Source organism: Typopeltis vanoorti, chromosome 5, assembly GCF_054136105.1.
Source record: "Typopeltis vanoorti isolate ZY-2024b chromosome 5, IOZ_Tvanoo_1.0, whole genome shotgun sequence".
Taxonomy (NCBI): domain Eukaryota; kingdom Metazoa; phylum Arthropoda; class Arachnida; order Uropygi; family Thelyphonidae; genus Typopeltis; species Typopeltis vanoorti.
This window is the reverse complement of record NC_143553.1, coordinates 61,024,950-61,051,420: the sequence shown is the minus strand read 5'-3', so window position 1 is coordinate 61,051,420 and position 26,471 is coordinate 61,024,950. Positions and strand designations below refer to the sequence as shown.

Below are 26,471 nucleotides of genomic sequence, written 5' to 3'. Positions count from 1 at the left end.
GCGGATTTCCGGCTTTGCACTGAATTTTTGTCACTAACTGACAGTATAAGGGTAAGACAATAATACGAACGGTTAATTAAATTAATACACTTACTCTCTGTGTATGTAGTATCACAGACTTAACATCAAGTCATTCTGAACTTTTCAACTTATTTCTCAAATCTAGATCTCTTGCAAAGTCATTTCCTAGAATACCTTAATGCCACAATTTCTTACTCACTTTGTCTCCAGATGGAAGAGATACTGAAACATTATATATTTCTCATATGCAATTGCCGATAATACTATCCGCTATACAGACATTCTTGATGTTTTCCACACCAATAACCTTTCAAACTAAAATGTTGTTTACATCCCCCACAACTACGTAATTCAGAATCAAAATTTGAATCCGAATTTTAACCATTATTCATCTGGAACTTAAAATTTGTGTGTATGTGGGTGCGTTTATATTTACTAATTTCTCTTTCGTCGGCTAAAAGTTCGATAATCTGAGAAGCTTTGTTGTACAGAACAAATATACATGTTTACAGCATTCAAGACACTTCAAATCTCCAATTCTGGGAGATTTTCATCACTTCGTGAGCAAAGACTTTTCCAAACAACCATTTCGCAGCAGAATTCGAACCTATTATTGGTTGGAAAGCGATGATATTATCCACTCAGCCAGGTATACAGCGATCACCATAATATCTATTCTTCTCTTTCCATTGACGAATTAATGCTTTTATTCTTGATTGTCATCACTTACTCCCGACACAACAGAAATTATTCTCACAATTATATATGGTACCATTATGCCTCAATTCGATTTGGAATTCTCAACGTATATACCAAGCCTTGGTACCCCTGGAGTACTAAGGCAGTTCACAACTGCCAATGAGCACATGAATAATTAGAACTTCCACCAGGAGGACTTTAGCAACCGAACAAATAAATAAATTGGCATACTCGTTTATTTGTCGATTTTTTTATTTGTTTATTAACCAACTGTAAATTAGAGTAGTACAGTACTGTGAGTGGGATAAAGATCAGATAAACTGGGAATCATGCAAAAGAAAAATGAATTAGTGAACATATCTCATACTTACTGGATAAATATTTGAATCTGTATATTATTTTTTACTTAAGATCGAAATGCAACATAACTTTTAAAATAACACTCCTATAAGATTATTAATGTTTTTTTTTTTCATATCACGCCGACTCGCAAAAGATTGTAGAATCTATACAGCTCGCTAATAGTGCCTGTGAATTTTATATGCTACTGGAGACCTGTAAATAAATTATCACACATGCAAGGAGTAACTGATCCTTAGCGCACTGTGGATGAACTAAGAATCAGTTAAACGAGAACCGTGCTAGAACGAAAGATATTTTTCAGCTTAATAAGCAATGTAGCAGTATTGCGCTTCCCGGCGCAATACTGCTCATATCATATTATTTATGACTGCAACAATTTTCTGATGTTAGAAATGTTTCCACCTAATGTTCAGAAATATTTAGTTTTTTTAGCAAAAACATTGGGTGTTTTACTAATAACAATAAAACGCCCAATTTGAGGTTACTACGGTTAGCTAACTTGCATGTAAAAAAAATGAAAGGAAAGAAAAGAAGTAGCTAAGCGCCCGACACGACTGTTGGTTCAGTCGTGTCGGGTAATAAAAGTGCAGAGTAAGAAAATCATTTAAAATTATTCCATTTTTTAACTGAAAAACAAAAACAAATCTGATTTGTCACTCACAACATTAACGAAACTAATGATTGTTGCCTTGCCTTGTCTTAGTTTCTCACGGATCAATGCTGCAGGTGCAATTCAAGACAGCACATATATGATAAAGTTAAATCCTATTGCATAAATTAATTTTATGCAAATATTATGCGTCAAAGAAAGAAAGAAATTTGAATGAATGATCATGCATGATTAACTGAAATTCCAAAGGATTACAGAAATGCCAGAGTTATGTACGAGCAATTCACGTACATGTGAAATATGCTCCGATATAAAATTTAAACATGTTTCTCGCTTTACAACGACTTGCTGGGATTTCTATTACAGCAAAAAAAAGATAAAACTAAAAACGGAAGTGACGTTCCTACTATGTTTTCCGGCCACACCTTACTAAACAGAGAGTTCAGGGAATGTTAAAAGATAAGTGTGGTACATGGAAAAATGGGGCATCAGCCTTTTGGAATATGGGCACTACCTATCGTATAAAATGGCAGCAAACCTTATTGAAAGCTAAAAGACATAATAGATCCAGAAGTCATAAAAATAAGTATTTCATGTCAAATGACACATTATTTTATATTATTATCTACTGCTAATAGGATTTCGTAAAATGCAGTTTTGTAGAATTCGTATCATTTCATGTAATTTCATAACGTGAAATTACATGAAATGACAAGTTGGCTAACTAAAACAACTCAACAAGATTTAACAAGGATTCCACATACAGAACATACATTATCAAATCAATCCACAGTTGTATTATATCAGCTACATACAACGGAGGTGGCGTAAAGAATCGGGATTCGCTAAGTAAAGAATAACTAAGCAGACATAAAACCGAAAAAGTTGACTATAAATGCAGTGTGATATTGGGGTTCGTCCATACGATTAAAATCAGTCTTTGTTTCGGCTAACACGCTTGTCGGTGACATTTGGCCATGAAACCATGTAATGGTTCGGTGAGGTCGTCTAAAATTACTAAAAATTACTAAATTACTAAAAATTACTAAAACTCTAACGGTTGATCTATAACCAGCTTCTCAACCGTTAGACTTTTAGTAATGATTTCAGTATTGACAATGAATCATTAAACCATCCAGAGCGGCATCACTAACTTTGAAGGGGGGAAAAATCGTGTAGTGCATTTTATTCTCATAGTATACCAATAGTGATACCAGTAATGCTTCCAATGTCAGTGAAGAGTGACAAAGTTTTTTTGGTGGAAAGCTATCGGAACCAACATAAAGAAAAGTCCACTATGAGACTGAATGGGAGATATGGTAATTAACTTGCCATCTTGGCTGGCCGAACGAATAGCGCTCCCACTCTCCCTTATTAGCAAGATCTAAACGCATGGTGCTGTAACACTTTTAGATCTGAAAAGTAAAATCTAAAAGATTTTTTAGATCTTACTTTTAAAGAATAAGACTATCTACTTTCTGCAGTCCGGCCAGTCAAAGTGTAGAGTACTTATATTTACTGGTACAGGTTTGGAAACGAATCTCATTTTGCCAAATTTTGGACTACAAATGGTCCGCTTTAAATCAAAATTGGTATTACAATTTCAATACACATCCCTCTTGTCGGCCTAGTTGACCAAGTGGTAGCGTCTTCGCTTTCTAAGCAATAAGCTGTAGATTCGAATCCCACTGCGGCATGGATGGCTGTGAAAGTGCTTAGCCGGTGGTCGATTTTCGTTCGGTAGTGCAAGATATTGCTTGGAAAGCAATTTCTTACAACAACCTAAAATATCACTGATTTCGTCCTTTCCCCCTCCCAGTTCATAAGAATATTTTGATGAAAGATGGATGGAATCAAACGCAAAATATGTTGAGGTAGTGAATTTGGAAAGCGAAGACGCCACCACTTCTACTGCTTTAGAAGCCAAATAGAACCGGATTATCTAACTCTGAGCCTACCATATCCATCCAGTTCTCGTCCGTGCAAGACGGGCTGATTCACCTAATTACGGATTTTAGGCAATTAATATATCCTGCTTGCATCCCCTAATGGCAAGTATTTATGTCAGTAGAACTATGTATTCACGGAGCCGTTTTAAGGGACGAAAAACCCTTTACCTCCCTATTGAGATGTAATTAAGAGACCGGATAACTGACCGTTTGATCGAAAACACTTGATTAAACACACTAACTGGAAGAAAGAACAACTCTGTAATACGTAAGCTGTGGTAGAGCGAATACCAAACTTGATTTTGAGTTGATCTCAGATATAGTATGATCTCGAATATTTTTCACATTCTTCAGCTGAAACAAGTCTCTGTGAGGATGATTCAGATGCAAATTTAATATAGTTATAGGACTAACATTTTCTTGGAATTGAAGCAATTTGGTACTAAATTTATAGTGTAAATAGCCATTGACGGGTACAACAACCTAAAATATCACTGATTTCGTCCTTTCTCCCTCCCAGTTCATAAGAATATTTTGATGAAAGATGGATGGAATCAAACGCAAAATATGTTGAGGTAGTGAACATCCATTTTAAATGTTCAGCTACTTAAAAGCAGCTGAACCCATGACCACTTACAACGGAAACATTACGTTAATCAAAAGAAACAATAATAATAATAATAATAAACTTGAATATCAAAGATCAGTTTAATGACTAAAGAAATCTAGTTATTACTTTTAACTTAAAGGTGCAGTTTGAAAGTACGCAGTATGTCTTACTAGATCTATGAAGGACGACTACAGAACTAGGTATGGTAAGAAAGCAGGAAGGGCAAAATCTAGGAGGAACCACCTTAAAAAAAGAACTGGCAAGACGAGAAATCGGAGAAATATTGTAAGCAGATATAAGATTCTTTGAAACCATAATACAGAGGTTAAGAAAATCAACTATGTAAAGTGTAGAGAATTTATTAACTGAAGAAGGTCCAAATGATAACATCATGCAACAGTGATGTTTGTTACAACAATACAAGTGATAATGGAACATAGATATAAATATACTATATAATACGGATATGTTAACGAAAAGACATGATGATAAACATGAAAAGAAAACATAAGGAACTGCACAGCATGTGTAAGCCATACTGGTTACTAGAAAAATTAAACTAATTTTTCTAGTAACCAGTAACGATACAGTCACTGCAAAATCCAGTGACTGTATCTATGAGGATTCACATAACATAGTATATACTTGTCATAATATATCAGAATCGTAACTGGACATAATACATTAAACTCTAAAACTTTAAAAAGGAAAAAAAAAAGCCACCAGGTAAATACGATTAGCATGCAAGAATTCTACTAAATAAGAAATTTGGAAACTGAACAACTAGAGTGGCAGTAACATCTTAAACTATATAATTTCAGAGACGTCATGATAGTACACCCAAACATTTCATCGCTTTGATCAAGGATGTTGCTTTTAACATTTCCTAAATTTTGAAATATCCATATTTATCTATTATACATGAAATGTTAGGAATAAAGGAACTGTTTTCATTGGTTATTTTAAACAAAAAGTGATAAGTAAAATTGAAAATTTTTCAGGAAAAAAATGTAATAAGCAAACAATATTTGCGTTCACTAAGACCGTCGGTAAAACGAGGCCAGCGAACGGCACGTCAGAAAGGCCATAGTTCACGAAGTAGATTAACATCTTACAAGACCTACAAAAGCACTGTTCAAGCAAGGAGTAAGCAAAAATGCTCTAGAGAAACCTGAATTAAAAGTTTACGTGAGGATAATTATTACCGAAGTGAAATTGCTGTGGCTGAAAGCGAAATTCGAGGCAGGCAAATACTGTCAGTTCAACGTTTTAAAATGCTCACTACGCCATCTCGTTAAGTAATTCAGAAAAATGACTTAATTTCAATCATGTCATCCAAATCACTTCATTTCTATATTATAAAGAATAGTACAATTTCTTCCTAAAGCGTAGACAATTTAACTTTTGCAATATTACAAATTCGTGATTAGTTCAAGAAGTAACAGCAAAAGTAGATAGAGCTCCTTAGTTCTATACGTGCTACTCATTAAAACTAAGATATGATATGAAAATCATCTGACACAAATCGATCTTCTTACAGATAATTAATAATATAATAAACATAATTAGCCTAATAATATATGATAGTGGACTGCAACACTACTCTCTAATAATTGAATCCTTTTTCAGTTTTGAAGTTCTCCTTGATGTGGACTCATGTTACTTGAACCTCAAAACTGCAATTCCCCCCCCCCACACACACACACTCTTCTACACAGGGTCGTCAATGATGTCAAAATACCACTTATAGTGAAGTGGCTGCAATATGAGCACTATCAACATTGCAATTGCACATAACTATATCGTGACAAGAAAACAAACGCCTTTTTGTTAATTCATTGACAGAACTCTACTAATAAATAAATGCCAAATTAAGTTTCTTGTCCTTATGAAACGTAATACAAAGTGCTTCGTTACACAAGAGATTACCGAATGGGAAAAAAAAAAAAAAAAAAAAAAAAAACGCTAAGTAATTGTTTCATGTTACTTCCTGAAGTGAAAGCAGTTAACAGGTTAAATGACACAGTACTCACATAAAGCACTTCGGGATGAATAACCGTTGGAGAAAAGAAAACTTAGGGAGAATAATTAATTAGATATATAATGAAAAAACAAAAGTGGAATAAAGTAATAAAATTACTATCATGGATTACAAACATCGAATAATAATTACAATAATCATATGCAATCTAAATGAGATATTTAATAATAATGCAACGAAGTAAACAAGGCTAAGAAGTCAATGGATTCTATCAACTGTGTATTTGTTTACCATCCAGTGCATGATTGTTTTGCAGAAGAACCTGTAGAAGTTTCAGGAGAAAAGGGAATCTTCAATCAACATCTAGGATTAACATCAGCTGAAAAGGCCTGGAAAATGTGCCTCTCGCCCATTCGAATATAGATGTTTTCAACCAAAGGGTTTTATGTAAGCGAATTCAAAAATACAGAAATTAACAGCATAGTAATCAAGATGTTCATTAATTGTTAAATATTAAATTACCACTGCCTAGTACGAAGTAAATGTTATATCGTTTTACTACTATTAAAAAAAAAAAAAAAAGACAATTATGCAGTAAAAGACTCAAAAATTGCAGTTATTTTCTAAGTATATACACATCATCGCAGAAAGGCTTACCAGAAGTAATAATTTGCTATCTAGTGGCTGTTACTGATGAAGCAACAAACATGAAACAATACTGAAACACGATTATTATATCCTGTGTATGTGTGCGTGCGATCGCATCAATTATTAAATATATAAATCATTTTAGGGCACTTTTAATCCCTTTTAGAATATTTATCGCTCAAATAATGTATATAGTATTTTCAATAATAATAATTCCTTCCTGGCTTTATGGAATTCGATGACAGTTGGTACTCAGAAAATATTAAAATCTGAAGTTTCATATGGACTATTTAATGGCAGAATTACACAAAACTGTTGTTGTTGGAGGAGAGAAAGCAGTATATACATGTACCTTCCACTGAATTAGAAACTTTTATTTAATACCGTGGTGGACCTCCTTTAGCCCGAATTACAGCACATATGCGGCTTGGCATAGATTACATAAGGTGTTGGATTGCATCTACGTCTACAATTTGCCAGGCGTTCACCAGTCTTTTAACTGGCTCAAAATTGACGGAAGAGGACTTTGCTCCCAAATCTGTTTTTCTAACATGTCCCATACTAGTGGCGCACTCAGGATTTAATCTTGGAGGGGGCCGAGCGCTCAGGATTTAACCTTTGGGGGAGGGGGGGGGGGCCGAGTTGAGTAGACGATTTGCGAATACACACTACGCATCGCATACAACCTATGACTGAGCATCTGCAGTGATCGCTAATTGATAAGTAGTATAGAAATAGAAGACACGACACAACATAAATAAAAAAAATGAATTTAAATTAGGAAAAGATTTTTGGAAAATTTTCTAGTGTTTTTCCCTTTTCTTTGGGGGGTGCCCGTACCCATTGCCCCCCCCCCCTCTGGGTGCGCCACTGTCCTATACAATCTCAATGGGGTTCAGATCCAGTCTTTGTGGCGGCCGGGGAAGATGGAAGTCACTGTCATGCTCGCTGAACCACTGCTGAGTAATTCTTGCACGATGGAGAGTAACATTGTCGTCTATGAAACAACCGTCACCTGCAAGGTAAAAAGTCAACACTACAGAATGGACTTGACTGGCAACAATATTCAGATATTCCTTGGAGGACAATCGACCTTCCAGTAATATCAGGAAATCTGTTACATTCCAACAGAACATATCCCACACCATGACACCACCTGCAGAGCCTTGAATTGTGTTTACAAGGCAAGCTAGGTTCATTACGTTACGGGCCCCCCGACAGTACAGAACAAGGTATACTGTACTTCACTCGTCGAAGTACGACTTTTTTTCCAGTGTCCAGTTTCCTGACACCAATGGAGACGAACTTTCTGTATCTTCAAGGAATTCAGTAGATTCCGTATAGGCATGCGACTGCCGATCATCTTCATGTCTGGTGATCTTCATGTCATGTGGCGATATGCACTCATTCTTATGCAGACCAATAACTACCACTCTCCAAAAAAGTTAAGAGCTAAAAGATTTCTCCCTTGATTTATTTATTTATTTTGCATACAGCACTAAAAGCTTATTCTTATTTGCAAACTGTTCAAATTGCATAAGTGAGTGACAATCAAAAAGAACAAAATTATTAAAGCACTAAGTTGTTTCACTTGTTCACAAGATACTTGACAAAAATTTATATTCTTTTAACCTTGACCCAACATAAGCAAAAAAAGTTTACTTATATATACATAATGTTGACTTCACATCAATTGCCTTACTATCCCATAATGCAAAGCACTCGTCATTTCAGATGTGTATATATATTGTCATATATTAGTAAAGGATTACTGCCTAGACTAGTTTCAATCTTTACCGAGGTCTCATCAGCAGGAGCCAGACCCAGGAAGTACAAGGTTGAATCAATGCAGAACTGACTTCTGCATTGATGTCAAATATAGGTGAAAACTAGTCTGGCAGTGACTTTCCCAATACACGGCAATATATTATTATTATTATTTGACACCTCCAGGGAGTCCAAAGCCTCATCAAGGGAGAGTGTGCCAACAGCATCGAACGATTGATCCCTTCCAACTACCCACGCTCAAACTTGCTTAACGTTTTGCGTGAGCCATTATAGCAATGGCTCTACCAATCGACCAATCTTTGCTGGCATATAATCAAAAGGAAGTGCACTTTGCATTATGGAATACTAGGGAAACTGATGTGAAGTCAACTATCTTTATATACAAGTAGACCAGTCATGAAGATACTTCACAAGCAAACTTAGTTTGCTTACACTTGAGTGATTAAAATAAGAATATAATTTCTTGTCAAGTATAATTATGAAAATTATTATAGCTTTTATATGAATTTGTATATAAAAGGAACTGTGCTGCCTGTATAATTTACAAAACCCATAGAAAAACAGACACTATCCTTACATTCACTATTTGACTGTTGGATATTCCTCACTGAGGAAAAAAAACTTGGAAACTGAGAAAAAAAAAGTCAACTGATGGATGTGACCCACAGATTTCAAAGCATCTCTCTCTCCAACAATGAAAATTCTGCACGGTTTCAGTGCAGAAAGATTAACCATAAGTAGGTTCACCGTGCAATTGAGATCTCTTGTATACATGAGATAGCATTCATAATTGCATATATAATTATTGTAGCAACCAAACCTAGGTACATCAATATGTCTGTGGTACAGTGATAACGCAATACATTCTGCAAAATGTATATAGCACCTATTGGTATTTATTTTGTCTTATTCATACATGCACATTATATAACTTTTCTGTGGCAGAATGGATTTTTATAGAAATTTTATTTGAGATCCTTACTAAAATTTATCAAATCTTTCTCAATTTTAGTTTTGCTCAAACCATTTTAGTGTCATTTAGGCAAAGCAATCTGCAACAATGCAAAATTTATTTAAAAAAAAAAAAAAAAGTCAAATGCCAAGACAGCAAAGGATGGAAGGAAGGATGTCCATACCCACTGGCTTTTTTACTGTAGACAAGTTCTTATTTATTGTCAGATCACTGATCAAAGCTGGTAATGGATCACATTTGGCTGTGTGCATTTCAGGTAGTCCATAAAATGTTTTCCTAGCATGCTGATATGCAATCTATTTGACATCTTTTGAAAACACATAAATTATAAAAAACTGGTTTTGTTATTTGCAATAAATTTCAGTATTTTGTTCTATGAAGGTAATTTCACACTTCGTTTTATTATTTTATGAGATTCCAATAATTTTTTTCACTGAATAAAATACACATCAAAATATAACAAAAAATAATTAAAAAAACATTCAAAATCCAACCAAAAAAACAAACATTAATAATACTCAAAAAAAAGAAAGAAAAAAAAAAGTTTCCATATCCACTTCCCAAATATTCCCAATTCCCACTTCCCAAATATTCATGACCTCAACAGCAATATAAGCAATATGCATCACCACCACCACAGTCATCAAAATCAGACTTATTATTACTAATGGAACCTCAGCAGACAACTTCAACAATTACAGGTCACCGTAGATCTACCACAATTCCATCTACCACACGTCACCGTGTGGTACATGGAATTGTGGTAGATGCACAATTCCATTTACCACACGGGCAGCACTTGTGTATTCATCAGAATACACAAGTGCTGCCTGTGTGGTATTCTTTCATATGTGTACCTAGAATACACATATGAAAGAATGCAAAACTTCAAACTCTGCTTCCCTAAGTTTGATTTGCTTTGGCTCAAAATTTCCCTATCAACATATGTGTTGCATTCATTTGCTGTGTCTATTGTTTCCTAAATGAGATAGTTACTCAAGTATCTATCTTTTCAAGCTTGATTTTCTGCAGTCAAAATACCAAAATAATGAGATCATCTTCCTTAGGGACATCAATGTCTAAAACTCAAAGCGGCTTCGCTTCTCTAGTTCCACTGATCAAGCAGGCAGGGATGCCAAAGTATTTGTCATTAGCAATGACAACAACACATACAGTCCATCTTCCTACCAGATAACTTCCACCATCTTTCGAACACGACTATTTCGTAACAAGCATCCCTTCAAACACATCATGTATGTCAGTTTTCATCTTGATAACTCAGACACAATGATCCAAGTTTCCTGAACTTTTACAACCTACACCCAGCCATTGCCATTTTCAGTCTCATGTCCTCTGGCATTATGAAGGTGCCAAATGGAATGATTTCTGTTTTTATTTATCGCTGCCTAATGCTTCAGTCCTCCTCATCCAAACACTTGCTCAGACCAAATACCAGAAATAATTATAACTGGAATGAAGGCCTTCATCCTTCACTCTACCAAAAATTCCCAACCAGTATCCAAATCTTGGCTCTTCACCAAGTATTCCAAGGCAGATCCATTAAAAAAAAAAAAATTCAGCATATGATGACTGGCTTGAGACAAACTTCAGCATCACACTCAGCCTATGCTGTAGCTGGAAACAGCTGGGGGAGGGGGGGAATCAATAAATCTAAATCAAATTTTGAAAGGGCCATACATTAGCAAAGGAACACTTTGGATTGAGCTGTTGCCAAGTGCATAGTATCAGAAGAGCACTAGTGACAGGATATTCTGCCAATTATTGAACGTGTCAAGCTAAAAAAAAAAAAAAAGGCATAGACTACAAATTTGCAAAGGGCACCAAAATCTAGCTATACTACTAGAGTCAAATGCAACAACCTCATCTTCAGTTCTAATGGCAGTTGAGCCTTCTGGTTCCTATCCAAGGCCACTGGGTGCAACTTCTGAAGACCAACACTTCCGATGCTCTCACATCCAGATGATACAATTATTACATCATCCAAAGACAATGCTGATCTACTGGCATCATTCTTCTCCTCCAATTCCTGCAGTGATGACTTATAAGTTGCACAATTCCATCTACCACAAGGGCAGCACTTGTGTATTCATCAGAATACACAAGTGCTGCCTAGAATACACATATGAAAGAATGCATATGAAATACCTGTATATACAGGGTGTTCGGGATAAATTTGACATATTTATAATTAATTATATTTTTCCGTAAGTTACATGTATTAACACACACTTCTCTTCATTTAAAAGTTTGGACCCTTCTTCATTCATATACAAGATGTCAGAAAGGATGGATAGCTGGAACCCACCTGAATCATGGAAGAGAATAACTTGTATCATGATGATTCGTGCCCGCCATCAAAATAAGGATATTACGACTGCTGCCCAATGCTCCCTGAATACAGTAAAAACAATCAGGCATGAACTAGAGACTTGCAATGGTGACTACGAGGATGTAGCAAGAAGAAAGATCCCTAGCAGACGATCTGATTGCGTTCGTACAGCAGAATTCCTCGCAAATCTGCAGGAACAGGTGTTGAAGAACCCTGGCATTGAAATTCGGGCTTTGTTCGTGGAGTTGCTAACTGTAGTCAAGCCCTGGATAACAAGGGTAGCCAATGGTAGGCCGTATGTATGGCAGCAGGATTCGGCCCCTTGCCACACCTCTGGGAAAAGTCAAAAATGGTTGTCTGAAAATTTCTACGACTTCACCAGTCCAAATGTTTGGCCTCCAAACTCCCCAGACCTTAACCCCATGGATTATTTTGTATGGGGCGCAGTTGAAAAAGACACCAATCGCACTTCCAGTAATACAAAAGCCCAGTTAATGGATAAAATTAAAACAGTTTTTGCGGCCCTTCCCAGGGAGACTGTAGCATCAGCTTGTTCGAGGTTCCAAAGCAGAATTGAAGCTGTGATCGATGCTAATGGTGGTTATTTTGAGTAAATCTTGTTGATAGTATTGTAATTAACTCTGCCTGTAATGTTTTTTTGTCAATTCATTAAATTTAATAGATACAAAGAAGATTTTCTTTTTCCTTACGAAACTGTCAAATTTATCCCGAACGCCCTGTACTTTCTATATAAAAATAGAAATTACCTCTTACTCTACTAAGAACTACATATCACCTTTAATTTTCCTCCAGAAAGAAATCTGAAGAATCCTGAAAAGCTTAGACATGTTTGAATCATGTTCTGATAGCAGACCATTCTATTGTGCAAATAACTTGTCCTCTGAAATTAACACTTTTCCTGTATTCTCTTCAATCTTTCCTACTTGACTGGTTTATCCTAGAGCATGGAAACAAGGCTGCATTCAGCCCATCAAATAAAGGTGATAAAAGTCAGAAAACATACTACTGTTCAAATTCTCTCGCTTCTGTTCTCTCAAACTCTATGAAGAAAACCATCAACAGCCAACTTCTAGACTATCTGGAGAATCACTAGCTAATTAGTAACCAACACTATAAATTTTGCAACTCTTCATCCACAAATGATCTACTATGCATCACCCACTGATGGACTCAAACCATGGAAAGGATCAGAGAAATTCACTTGGTTATTTTCGACATTTGATTGGGTTTGTCACAGAAGTCTTCTCAGCAAACTACCATTCTATTGTAACTGTCACCAGCTTCCTCTCATTTCAAATCCTATCCATAGCTATGTTAATGGCGGTACACTCTACTCTTCTTTCTCACATGACAAACATTACAATGCCCAATCATTAGAAGGCTTTAGATACTTTATAACAAATTCCTTTAATTCTGATCTCCTGACTATTCTTCAACAATGAGGATAACCTGGTGTACTTCAACACTACTAAAACATAATTCTGTATAGCTTCCTGCAAGAAAGATATCCCACCAATTCCCCTTATTTTCATTAACACTCAGATATCAAAACATGATCAAATTTCTCTTCTTGGACTGACCTGTACTCCCAATTTTTCTGGCACAAACACATCTTAGCCAATAGCTTCTGCAGTCAGTCACCAAAAAATTTACCTTTCCACACAAGGTATTACTTTTCTCCTATATACTGATCACACATTTGTGATGGTGCATCCAAAGCCTCACCTGCATTGCTTGATGCTATTCAGAAGAGAGCAACCAGATTAATTGATGACTCCTCTCTCACAGAAGTTACAGATTTTGCCTTTAACTCTCTTCTATAGGTACTTCAATGGTCAATGTGCTGCTGAATTGGCCATTATCTTTCCTTTACCGTCTTCTAAAATTATAAGCCCAAGCACAGCTGCTGCTGCTTCTTTTATACCATTTACCTCTCTTCCCTGAAACAGCCTCTCTCACTCTGTTTTCCCAAAGATATTCAAAGAGACCTTCAAAATATTTTAAAAGAGTCAAAAAATGTCTTCTTTCCCCACACTCATCACTAATGTGCTACAGGTCTTGTGACCTTTCATTTGTGGGTGAGATATTAAAAAAAAAAATAAAAAAAATAAGTCAGCAAAGGTTGGTTGATTGGTAGATCCTCTGCTACTAATGATGCACGCAAAAAGTTAAGCAAGTTTGAGCATAGTCAGTAGTTGGAAGGGATTCAATCATTCGATGCTGTTGGCACACTCTCCCTCAATGAGTCTTTGGACTCCCTGGAGGTGTCACATAATAATAACAATAATAATATATACATTAATAATATTATATTACACTATAGTATATAATATATATATATATATATATATATATATATATATATACACACACACATACACACACTGTAGTAATAACTATTCATAATACAGTAGATATATATACACAATAATATATAGGTGTATAAAATAAATTTACAGATGTAAAAAGTCTTGTTTTAGGAAAAATTTTGCAAAATGCCAAAATGTGGAAGCACTAATGAGATTCATTTTATTTAGATACACATGTTAGCCAGGACTCTGGTGGCAATAGTTTTAATGAAATTTGGTATTTGAAATCTTTATGAAAATTTGCAAATTTATCAAGCCATCCCAATTTTTGTTGCACATATTTTTTGCTGGAAAGGAAAATAAATTATACTAAACAAGAAATTATATTTTTGTTTCATCCATAATTATTTTACCAAAACATGAGAAAACAAAAATTTACATGTGAAATATCTTCTAAACTAGCTACTTGCACACAGAGGTGGCTGCCTTCACATGAGAATAACCTATTATTTCATAATACAAAGCATACCTCCTTCTTAGGTAGGTAGGTATATCGCCATGCATCAACAGTTACTGTCCAGACTTGTGTGATCTTTACTGATGTTTTGATGATGGGAGCTAGACCCATGGAGATATTCAGAGCTAACTCAATGGCAGAAATCATATTTCCATATATAAGTCAACAAAATGGTATATCACTATATCATTATATTTTGGATTTGGGATAGCAATTTTTTTTTTGTTGTTGTTGTTTTTTTACTGGGCATTTTACAAACTTTTCTTTGCTCATGCTTGGGTAAAATAATGAAAAATAAGAATATAATTCCTTGTCAAGTATAAGCCATCAGATCTCAATCCAGCTGAGCATCTGTGGAATAATGAGATAGAATGAGCTGTTCACAATACAGATCTGCTGCAATCAAGTATAAAATAACTGTGAGATATAACTGAGTGTGCATCTATTGTTGTTACTGTTGTTATTTTGGAATTATGGCCAAAGCAACTCAATCTATTTCCACAAAAGTGATACATGGCAAAATCAAAAGCACTGAAGGCATAATTTCAAAAGGAAGAGAGGTGCATATTTTGAAATCTGCACCTCTAATTCATGATCAAACTCAAGTTTAATCATGAATTATATAATAATTATTATTAATATTATTATTATTGACTTCCATTATGTAATGACATTCACTGTGAGCAATCCATCTGGCTCTCATTATACCTGTCATGCCTTCTATTAAATTCACAGGTGCATATTATGCTAAACATGTACCACAATGTCTCCTGCAAGTTGTTTATCACTCACCTCCATTATCATCCATAGAAGAAGCTTCTTTTAATGAAGGATAATGAAGGATATAGCAGGCTAGGTAAAGATGCAATGAAGAAAGTTGGGGTGAAACGTTTTTTAGCCCTAACTACTTAAAAAAAAAAAAAAAAAAAGACCTGCAGGGAGCTAGCCATCACAAAACGTTAAGTTTCTGGTTACTACATGCTACAGTTCATTTGAAAATTTTAGATAGAACAGTATAGCAGCTAGCTACCACCATCTTCTGTTGCTAAATCCTAACTGATATTGCTGTCTTAAAGAGTGCAAGCTCTATGGTTGATTTTTTGTGTGGGCTGTGAGGTTAAAAATCCAAATTCTGGAAAGAAAAGGAAAAAAAAACCTGTTTGGCTGCACCAAAAAACTCTTGGGAATCAGCCACAACAACAACAACAAACAAACAAAAAAAAACTCTTAAAAAGGTTCTCTAGTCAGCAACTATAATATAATCAAACTTATGACAGTCTTTTTTCTGGTGGTATTAGATAAAGGAATGTTACCAGAAAAATACACAAATCGTGACAGACTTGATGCAATGTGTAATAACTATATAAATTAAAGAATCATATTTATATATAATTCCACGGGTGAAGAAGCGAACACAATTTGGTGTAAAGTGGATGAGAAACAATATCAAATAGGAACTGCAGTTGAAAAAGAGATTATGGAAGATATACAAGGAGAGGGGTAAAGGATAGATACACAAAAAATATAAGACGCAGGCCAGGAGAGTGACCAGAATGGTGAGGAAGGCAAAACTGAAATATCAGAAGAGATTAGCACTAAGATCCAAAGAAAATCCTAGGGAATTTTTTAGCTATGTGGCCAGTAGGCAGAGAAACGATTGTAGAAGAATAACATTGCGGGATAAAAATGGGAATAGAGTGACTGATGCAGAGGACATAGTGGAGTTGTTCAATGAGCACTTTATTGGAGTATTTCATCCTGGAGGAGATTTTAATACTAGGATAGGGCAGGATCAGGATTTAGAGGTACAAGAGGAGAGTGTGTTCCAAATACTGAGTACTCTGGATACCAATAAGCTGTTGGACTGGATGGTATTTCAACACAGGTTTTGAGAGAATGTGCTAAAGAACTGACAGCTCCATTGACCCGGCTTTTCAATAAAAGTCTGGCTGAAGGAAAGGTACCCAGGGAATGGAAGGAAGGTAACATAGTGCTGCTGCATAAGGGCAGTTGCAGACTGGAAGTGTCTAATTATAGGCCTGTTTGTGTGTCATCAGTAGTTGTTAAGACCTTGGAGAAATTAGTGAGGGACTATATACAGCGTTAGGTAGATGAGGATAATGTTATCTGTGAGAATCAACATGGATTTGTTAAGGGGTGCTCTTGCTTTAGTAATATGATTGTCTTTTATAATAAAGTAACAAGAGCAGTTGATGAGGGAAAGGCATATACTGCCATTTTTTTGGAATTTGCAAAGGTGTTTGACAGGGTGCCACATGATAATCTGATATTTAAGTTGCAGTACATAAGTTTAAATGTCGGGTTAGTCAAATGGATTCAGGATTGGCTGACTGATAGGTATCAGAGAGTTGTGTATGATGGGGCAATATCAAGGAAGCAGAAGGTTACAAGTGGGGTTCCACAGGGCTCAGTACTGGAACCTGTATTGTTCAATCTTTATATCAATGATATTGTCAATGGATTGCAAGGGGACATTCAGTTGTTTTCAGATGATGTGAAGTTGGGAAGGGTTATCAGTAATAGTGCAGATGTGGCAGCCCTGCAAGAGGATTTGAATAAACTAGACAGATGGGCAAATAAATGGGGTTGTCAGTTCAATGCAGCAAAATGTAAAGTCTTGAGGTTTTGGATCCATAGATGGGAGGATGTGTACTTGATTGGAGGAGCTGTACTGGAGGAGGTAGGGGAGACAAGAGATCTGGGGGTGATTATTGATAGAAAACTGAAATTCAGGGAGCATATTGTAAAGGAGATGAGGGTAAGTCAGAGGATTGCTGCAATACTGAGAAGGATGCTGATCTGCAGAGATAAAAGAGTTATCATTCTGTTGTATAAGGCCCTGATCAGACCACACCTTAGACTATTGTTCTCAGATTTAGTCCCCAGGATTTTAATGGGATAAATTGACTGTGGAAAGGGTACAGAGCAGATAACAAAGATGGTTTCAGGACTGTACAATATGAGTAATGAGGACTGACTGAGGTGAATGTGGACTGCAGAGTTTGGTGGATAGAAGGAGAGGTAATATGATCGAGACTTTTAAACTGTTGAGAGGCAGTTACAGGGTAGACATTGGAGAGTTCTTTCACTAGGTGGAACGGCAGGAAGGAGCGATGACAAGGGGCCATCTCCTAGAAGTTACAAAAGGAGACTGTGCACAAGAGGGTGAGGAGTGGTTTCTTTGCGTGGAGGATGGTTGAACCTTGGAATGCATTGCCTGAGAGTTTGGTTGGAGCGGGGACGGTTAATGGGTTCAAGGAGTGGTATGATAGACTTTGTATTTCCTAAAAACGACCTCCCACAATGAGTCTGTCGACTCCATGGAGGCCTGAATGATGATGATGATAATAATAATCATTGCACAGACATATCAATGATGGCTAAACCTCATTCATCACAGGAGGCCCATACTAACTCTATCTGCACATTATGCAAAAGTGTCAGTACTAGATTTTTTAATAGTAGTGAATGAGCAAAGAATGGGTTGCAATCTGTTGTATTTTATTAGTGAATGTTTTCACTAATAAAATACAACAGATTGGCAACCCATTCTTTGCTCATTCACTACTCTTGAAAAATCTAGTACTGACACTTTTGCATAATTATGCTGCTATTTTTGTGTCTGCAAATTAGAGAGGATCCAAATAAGGTTCAGTAAGTCAGTGTGTGTGGGGGGGGGGTCTATGGAATGTCAGATATGAGGAGAAATTGGCAGACCCTTGTGAATAGAAGAAAGAAAGGGTAACTATGACTGAGATGTACCAGTTGGTGAGGGGTTTACCAGATTAATGTGGAGGAGATTTTTCATAGAGTAGAGAGAGAGCAGGATAGATCAAGAGGCCGTCCCTAGAAGCAGTATAAGGAGAGTGTGAGAAGCAGATTCTTTGCATGGAGAGTAATTGATGAGTGGAATGCATTGCCTGAAAGTGTGTTGAGTGCAGAAACTGTGATTAGGTTTAAGGGCAATAGTTCGATGATATTTTTGCATGAGAGAGTGTGGACTTCTGACAATGAGTCCTTTGACCATATGAAGGTCAGATAATAATAAATATTAATAATAATAGTAATAATAGTGCCCTTTGTCTGGATTTGTTTTCATAAAAATTCATGGATCTAACACTGATTTCTACAATACTAAAAAAAATACACACACACACACACACACACACACACACACACACACATATATATACAGACAGCAAGATATATCTTGCTCAAAGGAGTTCCTATTTGAAATGGAATCTCATTCAATTTCAGTTTTCATTCAATATATACCAAATAAAATCCAAATGTCCCTTTTTTGTTAAAAGCTCCAATTAAGTATGCACTCACTTACATATTAAATAATGCTTTAGGAGGAAAGAAAAGAGGATCAATTTTTTTTAATGAAAATAAACATGAAGCTGTTATATAATGGCACTTTGTGACAAAAGTATGCAATTGATTGTCATGCCTTGTGTCAGTTTAATAAACTGCAGCACTTGGAATCAACAAATCAATAAATACTTACTAAATCTGAAAGAGTAGCTGTGATACTGAATAAACAAGAATTCAAAAAAATAATTAAATGTAGTATGTCTAATAATTGTCTAATGAAAATTTCAAAATAAAACTCATCACTTTTTTTTCTGGTTTGTGAAATGTTTCATTTGGCAACATAACTCAAATATCGAAGTAGCAACATCATCACACATATGCTACATGGGAAAAGGCAGGGGTAAAGTAAAATTCACTCCAATTCTTTTATGCATATTTCTCTTACATGAATTAATCTAAAGTACATTTTCTGAGACTTTTTTCCTAATGCATTTTGTGCATTTCAGAAGAATGAAGTATGCAGTCCAAATTTGAAAAACTATGCACTTAATAGTGCATGCTTTTAAAATAATGACATATAATTTCAAAGAAAGAGAAAAATTTGTCTTATTTTATTATAACTGCATAATCAATACTTATGATAATATGTCCAACATGTATATGCACACTGGATAAGAAGCAGAAAAATTCTGATTAAACATCCTCAGAATTGTTTGGTGCCTTATTTTGTGTCAAGTATCATAATTTTTTTTTATATTTATATTATAGTAAGTGGTTTTAAATGCTGAAAGTCAATGTACTTCAAGCTTTTGAGACTCCTGACCATAATAAATAAAAAAAAAAATAAAAAAAAATAAGGCACCATAACATTAGACATAATTTAAATATTTTTAATTAGCATATGCTTTTTTTGTAATGCTGCAGTTGATGTTAAACATTGCAAGCCTAACTAAATAAGATTTTCTAGCTAACCACTGAAACTTGAAAAAAAAAATACTTTAAAATTTCTTGAAGCGATTTCTTTGGCCTGCAATACAAAGGAATTGCTTCATGGAGTTTATTTAAATCAGGAAGATGACTACAGCATCACAAGATCTTTTGATATTTCTACTAGTTTTGCCACTGAAATTATTCAGCTACAGAAAATAGGTCTTTATTCAGTCGAACTGTTAATGAACTCCTCAAAATAGTATGACTGTAATTGCAACTCAAACTGAGCTGTATTCTTGTATGAACAGAGTCAATAACAAAAGAAGAAGGCATTAAATCAAAACTGGAAAACAGAGTACATCAATTGTTTTTGCTTTGAATATGAATTAAGAAGCTCACAGGTAATGAGCTGTGGTTAAAGGTTTCTGAATTGTTTTCTGTAAGACAACAGCTTTTACTTGTTGTTTTTATGTGACTCCTACCCATGAAAGGCTATAAACCTATACTGCATTAGTACTATGGGGACTTTATTATTAGTTTATAGTTTTTTTTCTTGTTTTTTTTTTTTTTTGAATAATCTGGAAACCCTGCTCTAGAGGCCAAACACTTTTTCAAGTCACTTCAGGTCTCAAATAAGTGAAATGTGGTCTCAAGCAGGCAATAAAATTTATCTTTAACATAAAGGGCTATCACAAAAATCCAATATACTGGGAATTTGATTTCCACCATGGCATGAATGTTTGCGAATGTTTATAGGTGGAAGATAAATTTTATCTTCTTGAAATAATAATTAATTTTGGCTTTCTGTTTTGGAGTGTTCACATTTATTAATAATATTCAAGAATATTAATACAGTAGCCTTAATGAAGAGAAACTCTGTTCAGTAGAGGTACATTAAATAACTGAAATTATTACAGTTACTTCTCCCTACAAAAATGGCTTTGGTTTGTATTTTGCTCCTAATGTATTGATAAATTAATATACTTAGCAATAAAACGGGGGGGGGGAGTAATCTGAAATATAAATCACAGTTTCTCCTTGTATTAAAAAAAAAGAAGAATATATTCAGATTGCTCTTAGCATGGTATAACTTTCCAAAAAAACAGCAACAACCAAAATTCATGTTGCAAACTACATTTAACCCAAATAATAGAGAATGCACCTAATATATATACTGTATATATATTCTGAACATTCAGTTAAATAACAAAAGTGAAACCTAACCACCTATGTTTTTCGTGAACTATAATACAGCAATATAATACAAGAATTTTTTTTTTAAAATGTCATTTATGAAAAATTTAAATAAACTACATTAAATTAAAAAGTACGACAATAGGAAAACTGACAAATGCGTGACAATCACTTTCATAGCTAAAGTTGGATCTTCAAAATTAGTATATTATGCGATGGATGATAATATGCTACTTGTGAAATATTATTCATCACTGCAGTAAATAAATAAAGAATGTCTTTTGAAATAAATAATGTGATATCGGTCTGATCTATCAGAGTTTGCGCCATGTTCCAACACCTGGCCATGTTCACCGTGATTTTCACAGTGGGGGCCATGGATCCATGCATATGATCAATTGTTGCATCTCCGTAACCACAGCAACGCTCCTAGCATTTTAAACAGAAAGCATTTTGCTATATTCAAATTTTCATAAACCAATAATCCCCATATTAATTCAATATTCGATGCTAAATGATAACTGTTCTTAAAAATTAAATATTTCCTGGCTTAAGCTTTTTCTTTAAGTGCTTCGCAAATAATTTTAAAAGAAAACAAATTTAGCTCTTAAAAAATCAGATCTTAAAATACAGGCAACGAAGCCCTTTTTCCTTTTTTTTTTCCCACTTACAATAAAAACCTACTTCGATTCGTGCAAATATTACAATCACTTCGAAACACGAATTAGGAATCGTTTTTAATACATCGAAGGAAATTAAAAATGCATGTGTAACTTTTTAAAAAAAACGACAACAGCACTCCGCTAAAATGTAATCTGGTCCTACAGCCTACCAGAAAAAAAGCCCTATTTTTTTTTTTTTTTTAAATATTCAAGACATCATGGGATATAGATGCGAAGGATGATGCTATCTAATATGTAAATGAGAAAGTATACACTTATGTACAATGAAACTGACATTTCCTTTTAAACAGCTTGATTCCAATCTTAATTTCAACAAATGCATATGCATTAGCTGTTTCTGCTAAATTGGCGGCGATTTTCCTCATACTACCGGTATTAACGAGAGAGAAAAAAAAATCTGACTGATAAAATCGGACATGTGTTGCAAGTTTCACAAACCAAGTACACAGCTATGAATTGAGACCTAGTCCACTGTCAGTGTCGGCTGGCGTGATAGTAATAATAGCGCACCCATACGGGCGAAGGAGGCTTGGTCGTGCTACAACTTACAATGAGCTCACTGCTGCTACGGATAGGGTTACTCACCTTCTCGTGCCTTCAGATAAACGGTATTAGCAACGATGTTCTCTAATTCCATCAGTTCCAGCTTGATATATCCAAAGTAAGAGGGTCCGTAATGAACCCCTCACCCACAAACTAGACGTTTTCACACTAAAATTACCGCCGACGCCACTCCGTCTGGGTGTGGTGATTCTAAAATGGCGACGACCAACTGGTGAGCATTCATCTTTCTGATTGGACGAAATGCTTTGCATCTCGGTTGGAGGACGCCGGGTATTTGACATTCGCGCGGCAGTGAGCATCTATGTGGTAAAAAGCCCCTTTTATTTATTTATTTATATTGTAACAGGAGACTGACTAACATTCGTTACTCCTTCACTTTACGATCTCTAGTGACTAGTGTTAGCATAGCGTACAAGACACCCCAGTGTGGCAGATGCTTCATAAAAAGCATAACTGTAAGCGTGTTAACGGTATAAACTAGGATGCAAGTGTGTCAGTTAAAGATTAAAGCATTCGAAGTATTTTCTTCGTAAGTGGTATTGCTCTTTTCTTCCCCCCCCCCTCTTGAGCAAACACATTTTCTCAATCATCACAAATACCAACTGATTAAAAAATATATTTTTTTATTTGATACTTCTTACCTGAAACGATTCGTTTTGCGCTCCGTCTCATACATTATTATACTGATTAAAACCGGCATTTTCTTTCTTCTCATTCAAAGATGCGACAGTCAAGATGTGCATCTATCTGGTTGTCCTTTTTAAATTACACAGATTGCAAATACCAAGATGTATGACATAAAAAGTGTGTGTGGGGGGAGGAGGAGATTACTTCTGAAACACGAAAATAAATAAATAAAATGTCATTAAGCGTGAAAGTTACGTTTAATATATCTAATAGTCATGCAAACCCATGAAAAGGGACCTAAATTGCTTTTTTCTCGGGTCCAAAAAAAAAATGTTTATTATTATTATTACATATGGGCACCTCCATGAAGTCCACAGGCTCATCGAGGGAGGTCGATTAAATTTTTGATTTGATGTCCATTTTGATTGTTATCAATGGTCAAAAGTGCGCGTGTAACTCTATCAGCCAAACAGCACTAAAAATTCAAAACAGATTTTTAAAAAAATGTGGCCTGGAATTAATTAGCCAAAAGAAAATGGTTTCTGCATTTTAAATAACACTTTCTAAACATTAAAAAAAAAAAAAAAAAAAAAAAAAAGATAATGTGTTAAGAAGAGAGGGGGAGAGAGTTTATATATCAATCCCCACACAGGAGAGGTCGGAAACAACGACTGTTCCAAAGAACAGAGGTAAGCAGAAAAGAAAAAGAAAAAGATGAGAAGTTGGTTAGAATTATGTATGAATTTCTTAAGTTCTTAAGAAATTCATAAGTCACTTAAGTTCTTAAGTGATGGAGGGGGGGGGGGCGTAGGAATGGTAGTAGCCAGTCCGGCGAGGAAAATAGCTATTTAAAAAAAAAAAAAAATTAGAATGCGGAAACAGAGGTCTATGAGAAGCGACTGGAAGGAGTTTGTGTGTGTGTGTGTGTGAGAGAGAGAGAGAGAGAGAGAGAGAAAGAAAGGAGTCATCTATAAAACTGAGTACCTTCTAGCATCGAACGTTCACAGGCAAGTTTCTGTTAAACACACACACACACCAAATTTGACAACAGCATTTAAAGGTCGGTCCGATTTGGAATTTATACTTTTGGAGTGGTGGAGGCAAGAAGTAGTATTTGGAACGAAACAGAACAACTTTTTTGGAGTATAATGAAGCTATGAATAGGACGTGTTTGTGCCAAGACGGGCTAGATGTAAAATTCGCCCCACGAAGAGAAACCTAAACCTACATAATATCGGAATATTATTACAGTGTGGCGGGGATAAGATAATTCCTCGAGAAGTAAGACAGGATTGTGTTTTGATAGCATTGCACTTTATAGATTATATTCGCTCCCCTTGAGAATAGTGAAGATATTAATATTGAAATATTCGCTATACACATACCAGCTACTGAAATGGAAATCTTTATACAGATGTACGTAAACGTCACTTGCGCAGCGTAATATACAAAATGCATGGTCAGGTGCGTTCTAGGCAACTATTCAAGAATACTGCTTTACTGCTGCTGGTCAGCAATCGTCAATACTGATCTGGTTGGAGTCACGATTTTGAAAACAGCAGAGCTGGCTGGTTTCTCAAAAGGTGAGATATCCCGAGTGTGTAATCAGTGGAAAAATAAGCCACATTCCTTATCTAAGAAGCGTAACTGTGGTCCTAAGAAATCTGTTAGGAACGAGATTACCGTCGTCTGAGAAGGCTTGTACGGACAAACAGAATTTCCTGTGTGCAGCAATTGACCGAAGCATTTAATGAAAGCTATTCCCGACCATATCTCACCGAAAACCATGCGCAGGGAATTGAAGAGGATCAGTATTGGCAGCCGCATGCCTATACGGAAAACAATGATTTCTACGAAGAACCGATAAACTCGTCAACAGTGGTGTCAGGAAACGGAGAGTTTGGCGGAAGCCCCATGAAGCAATAAACACAGCTTGCCTTGAAACACAACTCAATGTTCTGAAGGTCGTGTCATGATGTGGACAGGTTATGTTGGTACGGAACAGATCCCCTGATATTGCTGGAAGGCCAGGTGTCCTCCAAGGAATATCTGACCATTGTTGCCGGTTGCCGATGGAGTCCATCTTGCAATGTTGACTTTTTTTATTCGGCAGGTGACGTTTGTTTCATGGACGACAATGCTACAGTCCATTGCGCAAGAATTGGTCAGCAGTAATTCAGCGAGCATGAAAGCGACTCAATGGGGCTCAGATTCAGGCTCTGTTGTGGCCAGAAAAGATGGTAGACACAACAAAGCCTGGATCTGAGCCCCATTGAGAATGTATGGGGCATGTTAGAAAAATGTTCCATACATTCTCAATAGGACATGTTAGAAAAATAGATTCCAGAGCAAATTCCTCTTTCGTTAAATCTGAACCAGTTAAAGGACTGTTTGGTGACGCCTGGGTGTGTTGTAGGCATAGATGCAATCCAACACCTTGTGGAATCTACACCAAACTGCATTTAGAATTTATGCGTTTGGAGTGGTGCTGTAATTCTGGCTAAAGGAGGTCCTACATGGTATTAAATAAACGTTTCTAATTCAGTGGCTGGTATGTGTAGAAGATCTTGAAGTATGAAATATTTGTTTGAACACTACAAGGTTTCCCGAATGAAAATGTTTTTTTTTTTTTGCTTGGAATTACGGAAAAAACAATTAAGAGTATGAAGCCAGTGAATTATGTCTGAGAATATGCAGATGAACACTCCAATTTCCGAGATGGAAAAACCATGTCATATTTATGCATAAGACCAACTAACTCATTCGAATAAAGAAGCGCAATAGAGTCTACTGTCATCATAGCCTGGTAACTCACTTTCTTTCAAAATTATTGAAAGAAAGTGAGTTTAGTGAAGTAAGTCATTGATGAATAGAATAATAATAGAAGAATCTGATGTGAGGAAAACCATCTACTAAAACTTACAATGAACAACCTGAGAAGAAAGTGTACTCCAATACAATAGCAAGAGAGAGGGGGGGGGCTGTAGTACGGTAGCTTAAACGCTTTGGAAATATTAAGAGCGACCATAGTGATGGCACAGATAACTACTATGGTAGCTACTCTATTTGACTTCTGTACCACACCTTTACATATAGAGTAGTTGCCAGAGTAGTCATCTGTGCCGTTACTACAGTTGAGGTTCTCGGCAACCAACTTTTAACAGGTCCCATAAGGGCTTCCGTTGTTCTCGCTTCCTCCCCGTCCCTTGTTAGATCTTGTCGTCTCAAGAACAACAAGATCGTACTGTGTGTGGGAAAGTGATTAGAGAGAAGAAAGCAACTGTTAATATCTCTCT

General features: G+C 35.8%; 1 protein-coding gene across 2 annotated transcripts in view; it reads right to left on the bottom strand.

Annotated features, from left to right (window-relative positions):
- The window catches only part of LOC150106466 (G protein-coupled receptor kinase 2-like), a 550,841-nt gene extending 528,116 nt beyond the window's left edge, over positions 1–22,725 (bottom strand). For both annotated transcript variants that reach the window (XM_090392458.1, XM_090392461.1), the window contains exon 1: positions 22,570–22,725. In XM_090392458.1, coding sequence (XP_090248584.1) covers positions 22,570–22,621 — 52 coding nt within the window. In that variant the 5' untranslated portion in view covers positions 22,622–22,725. The remainder of the gene's footprint in view (positions 1–22,569) is intronic.
- Between the last annotated feature and the right edge of the window lie 3,746 nt (positions 22,726–26,471).